The following is a 19,547-nucleotide window of genomic DNA, read 5'->3' as shown; positions in this document are numbered from 1 at the left end:
CTCAGCATTGGGCGGTAGCGTCGCTACTTTCTAAATCAAATAGCTTTTCAGTAGCGGGGCTAGTTTATTAGTGAAGTAGTGCAGTAGCGTCCACACAAGCTACATTTACTGATCACAGATCAATAAGTGACGGCACCAACATTTATGCAACTTTGAGGCCGGTGTCTAGCCGATGAAAATAAAGCCATATGATGCCGAGAATGACGATTTCTTCTTCTACCTGTTTTACGGTGGTCAACAACATACTTTTTGGTACGTTACTGCCACCTCTCGCTCTGGTCAGTGACGTCGCCAACCAATTAATCTAACATGAGAAATTTCCTTGATAGAAAGATTCCTGAGGGAGAGGAGGTCTATATACAGTTGAAGCCAGAATTATTAGCCCCCCTGAATTATTAGCCCGCGTTTATTTTTTCCCCAATTTCTGTTTAACGGAGTGATGATTTTTTCAACACATTTCTAAACATACGTTTTAATAACTCATTTCTAATCACTGATTTATTTTATTTTTGCCATGATGAGAGTAAATAATATTTGAGTAAATATTTTTCAAGACACTTTTATACAGCTTAAAGTGACATTTAAAGGCTTAACTAGGTTAATTAGGTTAACTAAGCAGGTTAGGGTAATTAGGCAAGTTATTGTATAACGATGGTTTGTTTTGTAGACTATCTGAAAAATATATTGCTTCAAGGGGCTAATAGTTTTGACCTTAAAATGTTTATAAAAAAATTAAAAACTGCTTTTATTCTAGCCGAAATAAAACAAACAAGACTTTCTCTGAAAGAAAAAATATTATCAGACATACTGTGGAAATTTCCTTGCTCTGTTAAACATCATTTGGGAAATATTAAAAAAAGAAAAAAAAAGTTCAAAGGGGGGCTGATAATTCTGACTTCAACTGTATATAGTTTACTGTAGTAAAAGCTAAAGTATACTATGGTAATAACTATTAGTTCATGATAATTAATTATGGATATTTAAGAATAAATACTACATTCTGTAGTGTATTTTATTAATGAAGAGTTGTAAATATATATACAATATAATGCTCATTCCTAAATAATTCCCTTTAATATAAATGACTATAGTATTTTAAATGTGTAACACCTAGTTTTATTGGATTGTTTGTTTTTGCTGTTATATACTATAATTTGTTTCTGTTTAGTACGGCAGATTAACTGCAGTAAATAACTGAACTGAACTATTCTGCCTCATGTTGCATTGACAGTTTTATTGATCACTAAAATATGATGGACTTGGATTTAAGTTGCTTTGATTTAAAAATTAAAAAAAATGCAAAAATAGCTTAGATGCATTTTAAAATCCCTCAAATTCCCCTGCACAACTAACTAAAATGTTGATTTTGTAACAACAGTAAGCTTTTTTGTTGTAAGGTCTGGTTTTGTGGTGGTTAATTTCAAGTGATGACAGATTTTGAGATTCTCACCGTAAACAGAGCTACTGTTGGTCACACCTGCTAGATAGAAATGCTTTAAAAATTATTTAGTTGAAAATATCCATTAGAAACTTAAAAGTAATCAGAAAGTAATTAGATACTTTTATAAAGTAAAGGAAAAGGTAAACGACATATTACATTTTAAATAGGGTAATTTGTAATCTGTAATCTATTACATTTCTAAAGTAACCTCCCCAATACTGCCTACACATCAAAGTTATTGCTCAAGAAATTTTTTTTTAGGACAACTTGTACAAATTTGTCCTTTGTTTAGTAGGACTAGTTTCTTACTCATCCCATCTAAAATAATGTATAATAGGTATATGCATAATATGTATAATCAGGGATGGGTTGAAATGTGTTTTAAAACAAAACATCAAATACCTCCCTTTTAGCTGTATGATGGTAACTATTTGAGGGTGTATGAACAGGATGTCTTTCATAATTGACAATCACAAGAGTCTAATTTAAGACTCTTTCTTTGTGTGTACTATCAATGCTCTTTAGTTTAATTAAGAACAACTTAACGTTACTGGCTGTTGTTAACGTTACACCACCTTCCCCAAGTGAGCTCTTCTAGGCCTCAGAAGCATTTCCATATTGCAATGCTTATTATAAGGGACTTGGCGCACAGCGTCTCACTTTATAAGAGAGATATTCAAAAACTAACTCGACATGAAAAATTCTTATGCTAATTAAAGTTAGCTATATTCACTTTACAATGTACACTAGCTGCACTCACGTTATAACGTCGTTTTCCGCTTCTACGCCATTTTTACTTCAGCAAATCAGTTTTGGCAAACGCAAACAATAATGTTGATGTGCTTTCTTGACCAGCAGATCAGAATAGTCCGCTGACATCGTGTTTCTCTCCATATTTAGATTCAGAGCTGCTGTGTCGTTAAATTTTGTTAAAGACGTAAAATGCATGGTGCAGTATTTGGGCATTTCCATTTTTCAGCAGTGGAGAACTTTAGCATTTAGTAAAAAAAAATTACACATATTTTACAGACACATTTCGTATTTCTTTATTCAAAATGGTACATTTAAAGCAATAATATAATTTTACTATTAATAAAACTGTAATATAATACTGAAATCTAGCGTAGTTCACTTTAGCGGTATACAATCCTCCCCTCCCACTCCCCCCTCAAACGCGCGTCCCATTACTACGGCAACTGTGGAACGTTGGAATATGACGCGCGGTCAAAGAACATTTCGTCATTCATTTGGAATTCGCAGTTCAGTAGTCAGAAATCGATATTGATGCTAAACTCAATGGCGAGTAAACAGAGAAATATCCGATTATTGGTTTTCATCGACGACGAATTATATCAAACTCCAATCCCAGTTCTTGAACCGCAAATTACAGACATGAATATGGATATTGACGTTTCAAACTACACTTGTGAGGATCAGGGTGGCATGGATGCCTCTCCTGAAACCACAGAAGATAACAACCCAACAGGTAACTTTTTTCAGTTGACAAACACACAAAGAGATCTCAAATGTTTTCACTGACAAAATGATCTGTATTCTGGAAATATGAAACATTTTTATCACGATTGGCTGCAACACACTGCAGAAATAAAGGACAACAGAGGCATGTTTAACATCTGCCCTCAAAATTACAATGCTGATTGCTTAGGAATTGGGGATACTACTAGCTGGTAACGTTTGAAATATTTTCCCTATATGCCATTATACAAGACAAAGTTTGAATTAACTTAATATTTACTCACCATCAAGTAGATCCAACACTTAGTGAGTTTGTTTCTGTTGAACACAAAATAAGATAATTTGAAGAATGTTGGGAATCTGTAACCACAGTGTTTGTTTTTCCTAATATAGAGGTCAGTGGTTACAGCTTTCTTTAAAACATTATCTTTCAAGTTCAGCAGAAGTTGTTGTTAAATAAGATATTTCATTTGTGATTCTCTCTTGATTTTTGGCACAAAATGTTGAGCCATAATCGCAGATTGCAGTGACTGAGATGCTCATTTTATACCAACATATCATTTCACCTACTTATTGTGATACTGTTTCTAGACTTCTTACTTTAGCTAACGTTATTCTATACATTTTCTTGTTTATTTAGCTTATATTATATTTAGTGGAGTGTGTTGCAGCCATCAGAATTTATTTATCTTATTGAAAACACTGGAAATTCTTTCTTGATAACTAAAAGGTCCTCACATATCTTTAATTTTGGGTACATACAACAAATGCAGAATTTACAGTGAACTGAATCCATGAATTTAGAATATAAAATGCTGAAATGTGATAGGAAACATTTGATTGATATTAAATGCTGTTTGAATGCTGTTTTACAGCTTTTTAAAACCACTTATAGAGTTTAATTAGGGCCAGACAGAACCTGCAGACATTTTTGATGTTTCAGCACAGAATTTTGTTAAAAAATCTGCAGATTTATGCTGAATGATTTTGGGAGTCTCATAACTAAAAACTTAATATATGAAATAAAAAATAATATCTTTAAACTTTTTAGTTGATGTTTATTATGCAAATCCAATTAAATCCACTTTATTTGGTAAACAAAGCAAGTCTCTCATGTAATCTCTTCTAAAAGAAAGAAAATATTAGAGCAATTTCATGCAAATGTCAACCTTGCATTGCAAAAAATTAAGATTTCACCAAAATATGGAAACCGATTCTGTTTTTTTGTTTTCTTGTATTTAACAGTACTTTAGAAATACTCAAAAATGTCTCTGTCAATGTTTTCAAACTATTATATTTGGTTTATCAAAGTCACACAAATGGAAATTTCACATCTGTCGCATACATAACGGAGAGATGTCACATCCATAACGACACTTTTTTCTCATGAATGCAAAATTGTCAAATAAAATAAAGTCAATCATTTTTGTTCTATAGAGAGTCATATTTTATCCTTTTGGTTATCAATATTTCTTTTGGGTTGAGCAGTTTAATTTTCAGAATTTCCACTGAGTTCGTTGTGTACTGTAAACCCGCAGACTTTTTTTTGTCACATCCATAATGCATGTTTATTTTCCTTATTTAGAGTACAAAACATGTTTACAGATTGATATTTTTCTGGTCCCTTAACTCAGTGGTTAGTTGTCTTAGAAAACATAAACAGATGTTTCAATATAATGAGAACATATACTTTCCATGTAAATTTATGTTTTGAGTTTTTACTGCAAATGTCACATCCATAACGCTGGAATTGCTCATTACTTTACAAACTATGTTGTAGATAAATTATATGAATATTTTTATACTAGTCAATCATATTACTGAAAGTAATTTAAAAATTGAATAACTATAAATTTACACACATTTACACAAGTAAATAAACAGTATTAATGATGGGCTAAAAATCTGTGGAATTCTGTGCGTGCAGATTCCGTGTGGGCCTAGATATAACCAATGTTATATAGAGCTGACCGGAACATAAAAACATGATTTTTTTTTATTACCAAAATTAAAAATAATACAAAAAATAGTTTTTTCATACAACAGTTTATATACCCTAGTGCAGGGGTTTTCAACCTTTTAGGACACATGCCCTAGATCCAGGAAAGCATCCAGCTGATTTGATTCAGAAGTAGGGATGTAACGGTATCAGAATTTCACGGTACGGTAATACCTCGGTATGAATGTCACGGTACGGTATTTATTGAATCATTTACAGGAAAAAACAAAACTTATGAAAATACTCCAAAAAAGTGCCAAAAGTGTCAATGACATACAAATTAGCCATCTATCTGTAAGCTTTGAAACAGGAACTTCAATTTTAATAACAAAAAATTATTAAACCATGTAAAAAAATAAAGTTTCAATTTAGTATTGTTGAAAACTCATCACATTCAACATTTAATCACACTCAGCCCATCTACCCAGATGAGAGCTCTGCTAGTCGGACTTCTCATCAAGCATCTCCCGCTGGATCTAATCTCACTATATTTATTAAACGGGATATTTCATTTATCTTGTTGTCTTTATCTAACGACATATTCCCTGACTTTGGTCAGTGGAATCTATTACTTGTTCTCAGGTAACGTGTTTTGGCTGAGCGCAAAGATAAGTTAATGATTAATGTAACCACGTACATTCTGTATATTGACTTATCGCTTGCCTTTATTTCCTATAATGTATAAACTTATTGTATGTTATACTTTTAAAATGGCCATTATCGATTATTAAAACTGATACTCAGCAAAAGAGAGGCTGTGTTTCGTATTTTCACTGAAATTGAAAGGAGGCAGTTGTTATCGGCTCCGTTTTGTTATAAATATCCATACAGTGAAGATGACGCTCATCTTATGCAGCACGACGCCTCAACATTTCTGCTGTCTAAGTTGCTAATATTAAAAATGAAAATAGGCAGTTCCTTAAATCATGTTTACAGTTTATTGTTGAGAAAGTGAAACAACGAAGCCAGGGTGATGTGAATGAAGTTATAAAGTACACTGTTCCCTTTGAAGATTTACCCGTGTCCTCGGTATAATCTTCTTTTCCATATCAAACTGAGAAGAAGAGACTGCAGCCTTGATCAAACTTGCGAAGTCTGAACTTACACGCAGATAATGCAGGACTGAACTGTGCGTGTAAAGCAGGTCGCACACCAGAAGCGACGCTCGGCGGCGCGCCACGCAGCGCCATGTATTTTAGAATTCTAATCATAGGTTTCTATCAGGATACACACACCGGCGCCGCAAGTCGGCGGCTGTCGGCGGCGCCCGGCGACGGCTCAGGACGCAGTTCATTTTTCAGCCGCGCCACAGAGCGCCATCTGATTAGTTTCATGTTAAATATCATTCGAATGTGCGCGTCTGGTGTGCGATACTTTAATCTGTCATGTACGCGCCGTGTCGCGGCGCCGAGCGGCGCTTCTGGTGTGCGACCTGCTTTAGAGTTTTCCAGCTCTTTTCATCCCCGCTTCTAGCAGCACACTCCATTTCCGCATTACTGGATCTGTAGCAACAACAGACCGCAAGGGATGATGGTCAAGCATGGGCTGATGGCAATTGTAGTTTTCGTTACCTCCCGTTCGCTTCATTCGCCTGAGCAAATTTTCTCAGAAGACCTATAGTTTTACCGAGTCATGCGACTTCGGTAATATCGAAAAAAATTAATATTGCGGTATGACGGTATTTACAATACCGTTACATCCCTATTCAGAAGGGAACTTTTTTGTCAGACGGCTCACCGGATTTACTTTCATTCACCGTCATTACTTTTAAAAAGCACCCGGTCCATTTTATTTGTATATGTTTTACTCTAATGCATAAACTCTACAGGTTCCTGATAGGTAGATGTGGAGCTAACATTAATCAGATTCACTCTAGTGAACGCATAAAAATCGTTATCATAATTTCCTCGAGTGCACGCCTGAAGGTCTCAACGCCTCAATGTGCGGCACACAGTTTAAAAACCCCTGACTTAGTGAACACACAAAAATATAAAATGTAATTATTTCTAGATAAAAAAATTATATTATTCAAATTATTTCATGATATTCAAATCTTAATGTATGATTGAGGTGGAAACAGCTAAGAATAGGTATTATACGAGTCTTCAAGCTACAAACATACATACTGTTATACATACATGAACTTGACATAATTTGTGTTCCAATGTGCACTAAATGCACCCACAAATCTAGAATCATCAATAACACCACTATATATATATCTACATGTTAATGTGACCCCAAATGAACGATTCGTGTTTGAAGATGTCAACATTTGTTTTTGTTTTCCAGAGGTTGGATATAATCCAACTGATTCAGAGGAATTGTGTTTCACGATTCCAAGAGTTCCTGCATCAGAAACTGAATTGGACATGGTTGATCCAGAAGGCGTCCCAAGTCCAAGTCGTTCTGAACAGGAGCCTGTAATTACAGCAAATAAGGAGGTCGACATCAGTGATGCCATGAACCCAACAGGTAAATGTCAACATTTAAGCATTTGAGATGAAATATTGCAATATGATAGAAATGGCTTACAATTCAGTCTAATTATACAGTATGTGATTGGAGGTATTAAATCATACTTATGATCTTTTTTTTTTCAGAAGTTCCAGAAGTGACGAAGATTGGCAAATTCTTCTCCTTCTGTCGAAAACTTTTTGGGTTCTCAGCACAACCTGAGACAGATCCTGATTTGCTGAGTGTTTCAGAAGAAAGTGATTACGAATCAGCTTCTGAAATGGAAGAGGTCGACATGGAGCTATCATGTGTTCCAGAGCCAGAAACTGAATTGGATCTGGTTGATCCGGAAGGTGTCCCAGTTCCAGGAAGTTTTGGGCAGGAACCTGTGTATAGAGAAACTCTACATGTTGACCTCATCAAACCTCATACCTCCTATGACTTGAAGAGCTCTGCGTTGGCTTCTGAACTTCTGCAGGACCCAGCAGAGCCTTTAACAGAAGAGGTGGAGAGCAGCAGTGGGATTGACCAGGGTGGCATGAATGCTTCTCCTGAAATACCACTGGTGGATGGACAAACAGGTAAATATATCAACAGTCTTCATGATATGCAATATTGCAATGGCAAACAAGTCATTTTAATGAAGCTATTATGCAATCTGTGGTGGAAGATAACATAACTTCTAATGTTTTTGCAGAAGTACCTGAAGTGTGGAAGATGTTTGCTGACTACCCAGAGATTTATAAGTTCTTGGCACAGCATCAGACAGACCCAGATGTTGCTCAGATAATAAGTGTTTCAGAGACAAGCGATTATGAATCAGCTTCTGAAATGGAAGAGGTCGACATGGAGCTATCATGTGTTCCAGAGCCAGAAACTGAAATGGATCTGGTTGATCCGGAAGGTGTCCCAGATCCAAGACGTTTTGAGCAGGAGCCTGTGTTTAGAGAAACTCTACATGTTGACCTCATCAAACCTCATACATTCTACGACTTGAAGAGCTCTGCGTTGGCTTCTGAACTTCTGCAGGACCCAGCAGAGCCTTCAACAGAAGAGGTGGAGAGCAGCAGTGGAATTGACCAGGGTGGCATGAATGCTTCTCCTGAAACCCCACAGGTGGACGGACCAACAGGTAAATATATCTACAGTCTTTATGAGATGCAATATTGCAATGGCAAACAAGTCATTTTAATTAAAGCTATTAAGCAATTTGTAACTGAAGATAACATAATCATTTTTCCCACAGGCTTTCCAAAAGTGAAGATCATCAGGAAAATTGGTGCACTCATCCGAAAGCGTTTTGGGTTCTTAGTACAGCCTAAGATGGACCCCGCTGTTGAAATATATGAGGTCGACACAGAGCAAACAAGTGTTTCTGACCCAAAAGCTGAATTGGATCTGGTTGATCCAGAAGGCGTCCCACGTCCAAGCAGTTTAAAACAGAAACCTGTGTTTAGAGAAACTCTACATGTTGACCGCATCAAACCTCGCGTTTCCTTCAACTTGAAGAGGTCTGTGCTGGTTTATAAACCAGAAGAGCCTTCAACAGAAGAGGTGGAGAGCAAAAGTGGGATTGACCAGGATGGCATGAATGCTTCTCCTGAAACCACTCAGGTGTACAGACCAACAGGTAAATATATCAACAAAGCTATTGTGCGATCTATTGTGCGTTCTGTGGTTGAAGATAACATATTTTTCTCCTAATGTTCCAACAGTGAAGAAGATCAAGAAAATTGGTGCATTCATCCAAAAGCATTTTAGGCTCTCAGCACAGCCTGATACTGTTGAAATACATCATGTTGACACAGAGCAAACAACTGTTCCTGAGCCAGAAGCTGAATTGGATCTGGTTGATCCGGAAGGTGTCCCAGGTCCGAGCGGTTCTGAAAAGGAACCTGTGCCAACAGAAAGTATGGATGTCAACATCACTGATGCCATGAACCCAAGAGGTAAATGTCAACAGAGCATTTGAGATTCAATTTTACAATGAGATGCAAACATGGCTATGAATTCAGACTACTTTATGTTAGTGGAGATGTTTTTAATAACATTATTTATCTTCTTTTTTTTTCAGAAACTACCAAAGTGAGCAAGATTAGCAAAATCTGTGCATTCTTCAAAAAGCTTCATGGCATCTCAGCAAAGCTTAAGACCAAACCTGATGCACCACAGCGGTTGAGTGTCCCAGATGCAAGCACTCCTGATGTGACTGAACCAACAGGGCCTTTGAACACCAGTGTGACCGATGAGGATGCCGTGGATTATTTTCCTGAAACCCCTGAAGATCATCGGCCAACAGGTAAAGCAATGAGATCCAGCATTACAATGAGAAATCTTTTAAATCATTCACATAATGGAGGAACATAACGATAAAGACAAAGTGTTTAAAGTCATTCGACAGTTGATTTTTATATTCTAGTAAAAATCTAAATCTAATGTCTTTGTTTTTTTTTCCCTTTAAGGAATCAAAGAGTGGATGATGAATAAACTTTCGGAATTCCACTGCAAGGATACAAGTCCTAGACACGATCTTGCAAAGCCGGGTCCAAGCAATTTGCCTTCTCAAAAACAGCTGGAAGAAATTTTCGACTTTGAGAAGCTTGCAGAGTTATTACAAGTAGAAGACACCGTGAACAAATGTAAACTGCCCCTGTCACCATTTACGGAGGTCTGGCGCAATGTCTACATTGGAGATGAGTAAGTCTACAGCACAAAAACAGCACAGACCATGTGATAAACTAAAATGAGGGAGTATTAATGGGAATCAAGTAAGGAATGATTGACGGTTATTAGAAAAATACTCCACCATCTCAGGAGTGGGTTTACTTTCTAATAACCAGACTGAATTATTTCAATACATACTTAAAGGGACGGTTCACTCAATCATGAAAATTCTGTCATAATTTACTCACTCATGACGTGATATTGTGAAAAATGTTGGAAACTGGTAAATGTTGAGTTCCATAAAACATGTGTTTCCTACTATGCAAGTCAGTAGTTAGTAGTTTGGAATCACTTGAGGGTGGGAAAAAAGTGAGTAAATCTTCACTTTTGGGTGAACTATCCCTTTAAAGACATGGTTTAGATGTTGTTTTGGTTTGTTTTGTCTGTTGTCGATTGTGCAATTTTAATATCTGATATTGCACATTGATTTTAACTGTAATGCAGTGCAAACCTGCCTGGAACTATTTTAGCTTTCTGTTTTCTGAAAATAATTGCACGCCCTTTTAGTGAAAGACTAACCAAAATTGCGTTCTTGTGCAGAGAGACAGCAAGAAATCGACGCAAACTGATGGAATTGGGAGTCACCCATATTCTAAATGCAGCAGCGCCGAAGATGGCCTGGTTGGGAAAACTAAGTAAGAGTGGAGTAAACGGAAAGATCCTCACAGGACCGGAATATTATGAAGGCATGGACATCAAATATTGCGGCTTGCCTACAACATACGACCAGTCCAGAATCATCAGATACTTCTGGCCAGCTGGCAAGTTCATCAGAAAGGCCCTGAGAAACCCAGACAGTAAGATCTTTCATCAAGCCTTTTACACTCACTAACTGTTTGTGTTGGACTTTGTGTTGACTTACTTTCTGATTTTATTTCCACAGATGTCCTGTTCATTCACTGCAGGCATGGTGTCAGTCACGCGCCAACACTGTTTGTAGCATATCTGATGATGTACTACCAAATACCTCTGGAGGAAGCCTTGAGTTATGTCACCAGGGCGAGGCGCATCAGGCTCTTCACATCCTTTCTGCTCCAGTTGTCGTTACTTGAACCCAAGAAAAAGAAAGAAATCAAACAGCAAAAAGGCATAGTAATATACAACTAAAAAAACACTGCACAGAAAGGTCGCTGGTTTGAGTCCCACACAGAAAGGCCTTCTGGTCTAGCCAGGACTCAAACCAGCGACCCTAGCCCAAAGCTATTTTTATTTTTCAGCTTTCTTTTTATATCTCTGGATATATGTGCACTTTAAAAATGAGTTTCAGATTAGGCAGGAAATACAATTAATGAATTAACACAAGCCCCAGTGATAGACGAATCTCTGTAGGTGACCTACTCACACCTGCACAATGTGCGATGTGCAGCTCTGCACAAGAAGTTTGGCCAGAGGAGAAATGGCCGTGCCCAAACTGAGCCTGGTTTCTCTCGAGGTTTTTTTCCTTCACTTTAAAAGGTGAAGTTTTGTTCCTCGCCACTGTCGCCACTGGCTTGCTTGGTTTGGGACCTGTGGAGCTGCGCATCGATGGATTTGCTCTTCAGTGTTTGGGCTTTCAGCAGTGGAAATTTAGCCACACTGAACTGAACTAAACTGAAACTCAACCGCACTGAGCGTTTCAATTTACTAGAACTTCTGTATTACCTGTGTTTATCTGTGCACTTAAACTATTGCTTTTCTTATTGTGCAAATGAAATTAATCAGAGCACAGATTCTGCCCCGATCTATGCTCTGATCTATTTAAACTTTGCACATAAAAAAAGCCACTTTTTTAATTTTAGAATTTAGATGGTGCACTTTCCAAAAACAATCACGCTTAGATTGAGCTTAAACTGAGGATCAGTATCCATAAGCGTTGGAGAAAAGAATAAGCCAGGAGGATCCTGTTGCCCCAGCAGCTCCACCTGGCTCCCTTTTCCCTAATACGCCAATGGATACCACTCCTCTGGCTCCGCTTCACTAGCACATGTGGAGGAGAAGAGGGAGGGCTGGGTGGTGATATAAATTCAAAATTAAATATGTTTTTCAGATTTTATTTTTCCATTAAAGCAATGCTCAGATTGAGTGCACAAAAAATCAGAGAATATTTTTTTCCTGCTCTATGCTGTGATTTATTTTAACTGTTTATTAAATTGTTTAATCTGTGCAGAATGTCATTGTTTTTGTATTGTACATATCTTTGAATAAAGAAAAATGTTTAAAAATCTTGTTGTAGGTGTTTGATTTGATAATTGTCCTCATGCTGTACACCCGTCTTTTCTTTAAGAACAAATGCAAAACTTGGAGAAAAACACACACAAAAAACAAGGGCTTTGTGATTTATAAGAAATGTTTCGGTGTGTGTGTGTGTGTGTGTGTGTGTGTGTGTGTGTGTGTGTGTGTGTGTATATATATATATATATATATATATATATATATATATATATATATATATATATATATATATATTAGGGCTGCACGATATATCGTTTTAGCATCGAAATCGCGATGTGCGCATCCGCGATAGTCACATCGCAGGAGGGTGCGATGCAAAAAAAAATAAAAAAATAAAAATTATATATATATTATGGGTGGACCCGAACCGGAATACGGTATTCGGAAAAGCAGGAATAGCGTGTTTTTGAATACTTATTTCAAACAATACTTGATAAATTATTTGTATTTGGGAACAAGAAAAACATTATATCAAAAGCTGCGTTTCCTCATGAGACCGCAGTGCATGCCCGCGTGAGTGAGTGAGTTAGTGAGTGAGACGTTCAGGAGTCGGTGGGCGGGGTGGGGCCGGGGTAAGGAGACTGAGCAGGCTGCTTCTCTATACAGCAACAGAGAAGGCTTGGCAGAGCGAAAAATACTTTACTGCATTACTATTTTTGTTTATTTTATCATACTAAAATAACACGTGACAGAAGTTCACTCAAAAGTGAAAGTTCTTTCTGTTATTAATTACTAACACTCCCGTCATTCCTACTACTTTCAGAACATAAATTTTGATATTTTACCATATGAAAATGCAATATAGTTATGAAAATTGAGAAATTAAAGCAATACAGAGATCTGGTCCCCGCGTCAGGTCAGGGTGCACCTATACCTTAAAAACGCAGACGCGGCGGAGGCGCACTAAACTCACACGGGAAAGAACTGGGCATTCAATTCATGTTTTAGTGAAATAATTCTTTAAATACAGCTCTTTTAATCTCTAAAGGGGAAAAAAGCAAAAGAAATTTGTCGTTAAATTAATTTTAGCAAAGACGCAACTGCCTGTCATTTTCACATTCGTTTTTCAGTTAAGGATGTGGTCTATTAGAGTAACCTAATAAAATTGTTTTGTTGAACACTGTAGTCTACACAATAATCGATATTATAATTTATTATATACATTAGCTATTATTAAAACTAAACTATACAATTGATAAAACAAAACCCTTTTTAATGTTTGCTTTCATTTTGACACCGCTAACAGTTGTAATAAGAAACATCACATTATGCAGAAGCATGCAGTCTCAAGTTAAAAACACCTTTTGAGTTTAAAGATGATCAGCCTGCCAAGTCAAGTTTACAGTGTCATAAATGAAATGGGTAGCATGAGTAAAGGGGATTTGCCCAGCACACAACCTCATGCGCTGCAGGTAGGCTGAATGATAATCTTTAAAAATATATAGGCTATGCAATACAAAACTTTAAACATTTAATTATTTTTTAATGAAAAGAAAAGAAATCAGGAGAGTAAAATATAATTTAAACCACTGGTCTGGCGCTGATACTTTATTGTTTGTATCCAGAAGAAGGGGAAAAAAGCAGATCAAACCTGGCTGGGGAGACGGCGATAACATATCAGTTCTTCAGCAAAGATCACGACATCATTGTGATGCGTTTATCATACAACGCAGTTCGTGTTTATAATCATTAATATTAACTAGTATTAATTCTCTCTCTAGACTTAGTTTTAGGGCTTGTTCTTGTCGGCGCAATATACCCTCGGCTTATTGCACGTACGAATCCGATTGTAAAGAATGATTCAGCGCTTGCATTTTTTATTGCATCCTTTTCGCAAGTTATTCATTTGTTTTGTTTTTTAAGTGGTGCGAACATTATTTACTGGCAAACATGTTCCATGACCTCGTACATCAACAAATAATGTAGCCTACTTAAGTTAATTTACCTTTTATGTAAAAATTAAGGAATAACCGAATTTAATATTAATAAATAAAACATCCGTATAAACGTACATGTTTATTTTTGAACTTTCGTTAATAAAAAAACACAAAACTGTTTATAAATATTGTAGTTAAATATTAAATTACTTTAACTTCTTGAAACTGTATAATAATAACAATTAAACGTTACATTTTTAAGAACTTAACAAATAGTCTAAATGGCACTTTACTAATCAGTGTAATAATAATATAAATATTAATAATTATAAGTAAAAAGAAAATATTAACCTAGTAACAATATAAGTCAGATGTTTAAAAAACAGCGTAGTTTCTCTCCACCTTTTGTAGTCATATTTTAAATTATTTGCCAGAAAAACTAACATGTTGACTTTGTCCGGTTTAAGTGAAGAATGGGGTTATAATGTTTCCAGCAATACACTGTCAGACGGTGTGCTTGTAGCGAAAAATGCACAGACAGGCTACTTTTTCACAATCATGAGAGAGAGGGCTTCTGCTTCTGTTCCGCCGCCCGCATTTCTCGCAACGCAGGTTTCTCTACGCTGCGGAGCGGCGCGTTCTTAAGCAGTTACCAAATAGCCTATGCTCAATTTCTCGTCAATGTCTTCCATTTATCACTTTCTCTTTTGTATCTGGCCATTTTTGCAAATGCCTCTGCCATGCCTGGCTGAGCTGGGCTTCTGCGTTTAGAAGACAGGAGTTGATTAAGCCTACATGGCTTTTTTCCCTCGCCGTCAATCGCCACTAGCTTGCATGGTTCGGGACCCGTGGATCTGCGTATCGATGGATTTGCTCCTCAGTGTTTGGACTCTCAGCACTCAGCAGTGAATATTAAAACACACTTTACTTAAAACCCTCATACAAAAAGCTTAATCCAAATTGATTCGTTCACCTTTCTCGGTCGGCATGAACCCAAAATGTTCCCAGATGTAAGAGTTTGTTTTCTAACAAGATTCATAGTTGAACTTGAACTTGCTGAATCGCGCCTAATGTTATATTCTAACAGATATGTAATACTTGGCAACATAACAGTAATTTGTGTTTTAAAGTGCGTGACGTCACGTACTACGGCCGGTGGCAATGGACAACCGAGGTGGCAATGACCACCGCGGTGACGCGGTTGTCATGGTGACCGTCACAGCCCTAGTTTTAAGTAAATATATATATATATATATATATATATATATATATATATATATATATATATATATATATATATATATATATATATATATATATATATATAAAATATCGCAATATATATCGCAGGGGAAAAAAATATCGCAATGTCAATTTTTTCCAATATCGTGCAGCCCTAATATATATATATATATATATATAAAATGTTCAGAAAAATTGAGTGCACCCCATTTTGAAAGTGAATATTTTTCTCCATTTCTCAGTGAATATTGACAATGTATTTCGGTGCACTTAAACAAAACAGATTAATTAAACAGATATATTTATTAAAATAATATATTCGTGATTAAACATATTTAGAAATTGAAAGATAATACAACAAAATTCAAGCAAAATATTGCAAAAGAAATTACAACTTACAAAATTTCAACTAAATATTTAATTTATTTTTGCTTCTTTTGATTTTTTCTCATTTTTTAAATTTGTGCTTAATAATTTTCTATAACATAACTTGGGTGTACTAGTTTTTGGACCGGTATTGTAAGTTATTTTGTTAGATAAGCTTCAGATTTGGCTTCAGTACTGACTAATCAAATGTATATGCACAAATATAACTCCTCCTATTAAAAATATGAATGTAAAGAGATTTGTGAGGGGTGTACTTATATATGCTGAGCACTGTGTGTGTGTGTGTGTGTGTGTATATATTGTTTGATATTAATGTATTGCATACAGTGGGTGGCCAAAATTATTATGTGATAGTGATCATGTGGTGTAAGAAATAATTGATGGCATTTGATTATTAGACAATAATGCACACACACTGGAGTGCAGTACTTCACTGCTGAACCTACACAGCGAAAGATATTTATCATATGTTGTATTTTAAGACAACTCGTACAACTTTGTCCTTTGTGTAGGTTCGTTTTCATCAATCTGATGCAACTTTTATTATTTACAAGAAAAGAAAATGTAATTAAAAGTTTTAGATCAATTAAACTCAACTTATAAAAAAGATAAATTATTTTATGCATTAAATAATGAAATAGATAACTGATTTCCTTTATTTCTGACTAGACCATGCACTTTATTTTACAGTTTTAATATGTATATGCTTCTTTTTAAAATAACATTTGTTTAACAAATATTTTAGCACATCGAAAGTAATTAAATTGCCTGTCATTTGATTAAAAGCTTTATGCAAAGGATCAGGAATTGCTTGCGCTCGCAAAAAAAAAAGCAATCATCTGACACATGCATCTCTCTCATGCCACGTTCTCGAGGATAAATTCGCGTTCGAGTTCTGCTTTGAATAGAATAAAATTACTAAAAACACATTGAAAACTAAACACATGAAATAAAACATTGTCAAAGGTGTATCTTCTGGAAAAACACCAATTGACGGGCGCTGCTTTCGGTTTTAAAAGAATAGAGCAGTTTCAAAATATCTAAATTGCAAATGAATAATCGTCATTATTAATCGTAATTAACATTTTGAGCAAAATAATCGTGATTATCATTTCATCTGTGATCGTGCAGCTCTATGTATAATACATATAATCAAGGATAGGCAAAAATACAGGGGTCGCCACAGAGGAATGAACTGCCAACTTATCCAGCATGTTTTACACAGCGGATGCCCTTCCAGCCGCAACCCAAGACTGGGAAACACCTATACACTCCTGCATTCACACACATACACCGCAGTCAATTTAGCTTATTCAATTCACCTGTGGCACATGTGTTTGGACTGTGGGGAACGCCAACAAGGGGGGAAAATGCAAACTCCACACAGAAACGCCAACTGACCCAGCCGGGGCTCAAACCAGGGACCTTCTTGCTGTGAGGCGATCGTGCTACCCACTGCATCACCATGACGCTGTAAACAGAATTATTGATTAATATTAATGTATTGCATATATACAGTGGGTGGCCAAAATGATTATGTGACAGTGAGCATGTGTGTGGAAGAAATAATTGATGGCATTGAATTATTAGACAATAAAGCACACAGACTGGAGCGCAGTACTTTACTGCTGAACCTACACACAGTGTTAGGGACTTGCTGCATGTAACGGCGTTACGTAATTTAGTTACAAAATAAAAGTAAGAGTAATTTGTTCCAGTTACTGAGAATAATGTGTAATTAAATGACAGTTACTTATGAAAATGTTGAAGATTACAAATGGGGTCACATCTAAAAATATTCTTTAAAAATCTGGGATATGTTAAATAATATAAATCTGTTGCTTTGCCTGTTTTTGATATGCATGATGCCTTCTCTTAAGCCCATTTATTAAAGCGCTGCTATTCTGCTATAACTACAATTCTCAGCATTAGGCAATAGCGCCGATACTTTCTAAATCAAATAGCTTTTCAGTAGCGGAGCTAGTTTATTAGTGAAGTAGTGCAGTAGCGTCCACACAAGCTACATTTACTGATCGCAGATCAATAAGTGACGCCACCAACATTTATGTAACTGTGAGGCCGGTGTCTAGCCGATGAAAATAAAGCCATATGATGCCGAGAATGACGATTTCTTCTTCTACCTGTTTTACGGTGGTCAACAACATACTTTTTGGTACGTTACTGCCACCTCTCGCTCTGGTCAGTGACGTCGCCAACCAATTAATCTAACATGAGAAATTTCCTTGATAGAAAGATTCCTGAGGGAGAGGAGGTCTATATACAGTTGAAGGCAGAATTATTAGCCCCCCTGAATTATTAGCCCCCGTTTATTTTTTCCCCAATTTCTGTTTAACGGAGTGATGATTTTTTCAACACATTTCTAAACATACGTTTTAATAACTCATTTCTAATCACTGATTTATTTTATTTTTGCCATGATGAGAGTAAATAATATTTGAGTAAATATTTTTCAAGACACTTTTATACAGCTTAAAGTGACATTTAAAGGCTTAACTAGGTTAATTAGGTTAACTAAGCAGGTTAGGGCAATTAGGCAAGTTATTGTATAACGATGGTTTGTTTTGTAGACTATCTGAAAAATATATTGCTTCAAGGGGCTAATAGTTTTGACCTTAAAATGTTTATAAAAAAATTAAAAACTGCTTTTATTCTAGCCGAAATAAAACAAACAAGACTTTCTCCGAAAGAAAAAATATTATCAGACATACTGTGGACATTTCCTTGCTCTGTTAAACATCATTTGGGAAATATTAAAAAAAGACATAAAAGTTCAAAGGGGGGCTGATAATTCTGACTTCAACTGTATATAGTTTACTGTAGTAAAAGCTAAAGTATACTATGGTAATAACTATTAGTTCATGATAATTAATTATGGATATTTAAGAATAAATACTAAATTCTGTAGTGTATTTTATTAATGAAGAGTTGTAAATATATATACAATATAATGCTCATTCCTAAATAATTCCCTTTAATATAAATGACTATAGTATTTTAAATGTGTAACACCTAGTTTTATTGGATTGTTTGTTTTTGCTGTTAAATACTATAATTTGTTTCTGTTTAGTACGGCAGATTAACTGCAGTAAATAACTGAACTGAACTATTCTGCCTCATGTTGCATTAACAGTTTTATTGATCACTAAAATATGATGGACTTGGATTTAAAAAAAAAAAAAAATGCAAAAATAGCTTAGATGCATTTTAAAATCCCTCAAATTCCCCTGCACAACTAAATAAAATGTTGATTTTGTAACAACAGTAAGCTTTTTTTGTTGTAAGGTCTGGTTTTGTGGTGGTTAATTTCAAGTGATGACCGATTTTGAGATTCTCACCGTAAACAGAGCTACTGTTGGTCACACCTGCTAGATAGAAATGCTTGAAAATGATTTAGTTGAAAATATTCATTAGAAACTTAAAAGTAATCAGAAAGTAATTAGATACTTTTATAAAGTAAAGGAAAAGGTAAACGACATATTACATTTTAAATAGGGTAATTTGTAATCTGTAATCTATTACATTTCTAAAGTAACCTCCCCAATACTGCCTACACATCAAAGTTATTGCTCAAGAAATTTTTTTTTAGGACAACTTGTACAAATTTGTCCTTTGTTTAGTAGGACTAGTTTCTTACTTATCCCATCTAAAATAATGTATAATAGGTATATGCATAATATGTATAATCAGGGATGGGTTGAAATGTGTTTTAAAA

At 35.6% G+C, this 19,547-nt stretch overlaps 1 protein-coding gene and 1 long non-coding RNA gene across 4 annotated transcripts in view; one reads left to right on the top strand and one right to left on the bottom strand.

Annotated features, from left to right (window-relative positions):
- The window catches only part of LOC137489149 (uncharacterized), a 30,608-nt gene extending 18,307 nt beyond the window's left edge, over positions 1 to 12,301 (top strand). The window contains exons 1-10 of one of the 3 annotated variants that reach the window (XM_087307651.1): positions 2,613 to 2,927; positions 7,209 to 7,391; positions 7,520 to 7,954; positions 8,071 to 8,505; positions 8,620 to 9,003; positions 9,089 to 9,322; positions 9,448 to 9,672; positions 9,836 to 10,070; positions 10,638 to 10,894; positions 10,981 to 12,301. In XM_087307651.1, the coding sequence (XP_087163777.1) occupies positions 2,726 to 2,927; positions 7,209 to 7,391; positions 7,520 to 7,954; positions 8,071 to 8,505; positions 8,620 to 9,003; positions 9,089 to 9,322; positions 9,448 to 9,672; positions 9,836 to 10,070; positions 10,638 to 10,894; positions 10,981 to 11,204 (2,814 nt within the window). In that variant the 5' untranslated portion in view covers positions 2,613 to 2,725 and the 3' untranslated portion in view covers positions 11,205 to 12,301. Of the gene's footprint in view, positions 1 to 2,612; positions 2,928 to 7,208; positions 7,392 to 7,519; positions 7,955 to 8,070; positions 8,506 to 8,619; positions 9,004 to 9,088; positions 9,323 to 9,447; positions 9,673 to 9,835; positions 10,071 to 10,637; positions 10,895 to 10,980 lie in introns of those variants that run through there. The other 2 variants (XM_087307650.1, XM_087307643.1) reach the window with 2 other exon arrangements.
- On the bottom strand, positions 3,636 to 7,864 carry LOC147831365 (uncharacterized). The gene is made up of 3 exons (XR_015524113.1): positions 7,499 to 7,864; positions 6,614 to 7,337; positions 3,636 to 5,032 (listed from the first exon to the last, which is right to left on the bottom strand). It is a non-coding gene; the product is annotated as an uncharacterized LOC147831365 (long non-coding RNA).
- Positions 12,302 to 19,547: the final 7,246 nt, after the last annotated feature.

Source organism: Danio rerio, chromosome 23, assembly GCF_052040795.2.
Source record: "Danio rerio strain M-AB ecotype USA chromosome 23, GRCz13ab, whole genome shotgun sequence".
In the NCBI taxonomy this organism is placed as follows: Eukaryota; Metazoa; Chordata; class Actinopteri; order Cypriniformes; family Danionidae; genus Danio; species Danio rerio.
The sequence above is the reverse complement of the archived record's forward strand: the minus strand, read 5'-3'. Positions and strand labels throughout refer to the sequence as shown.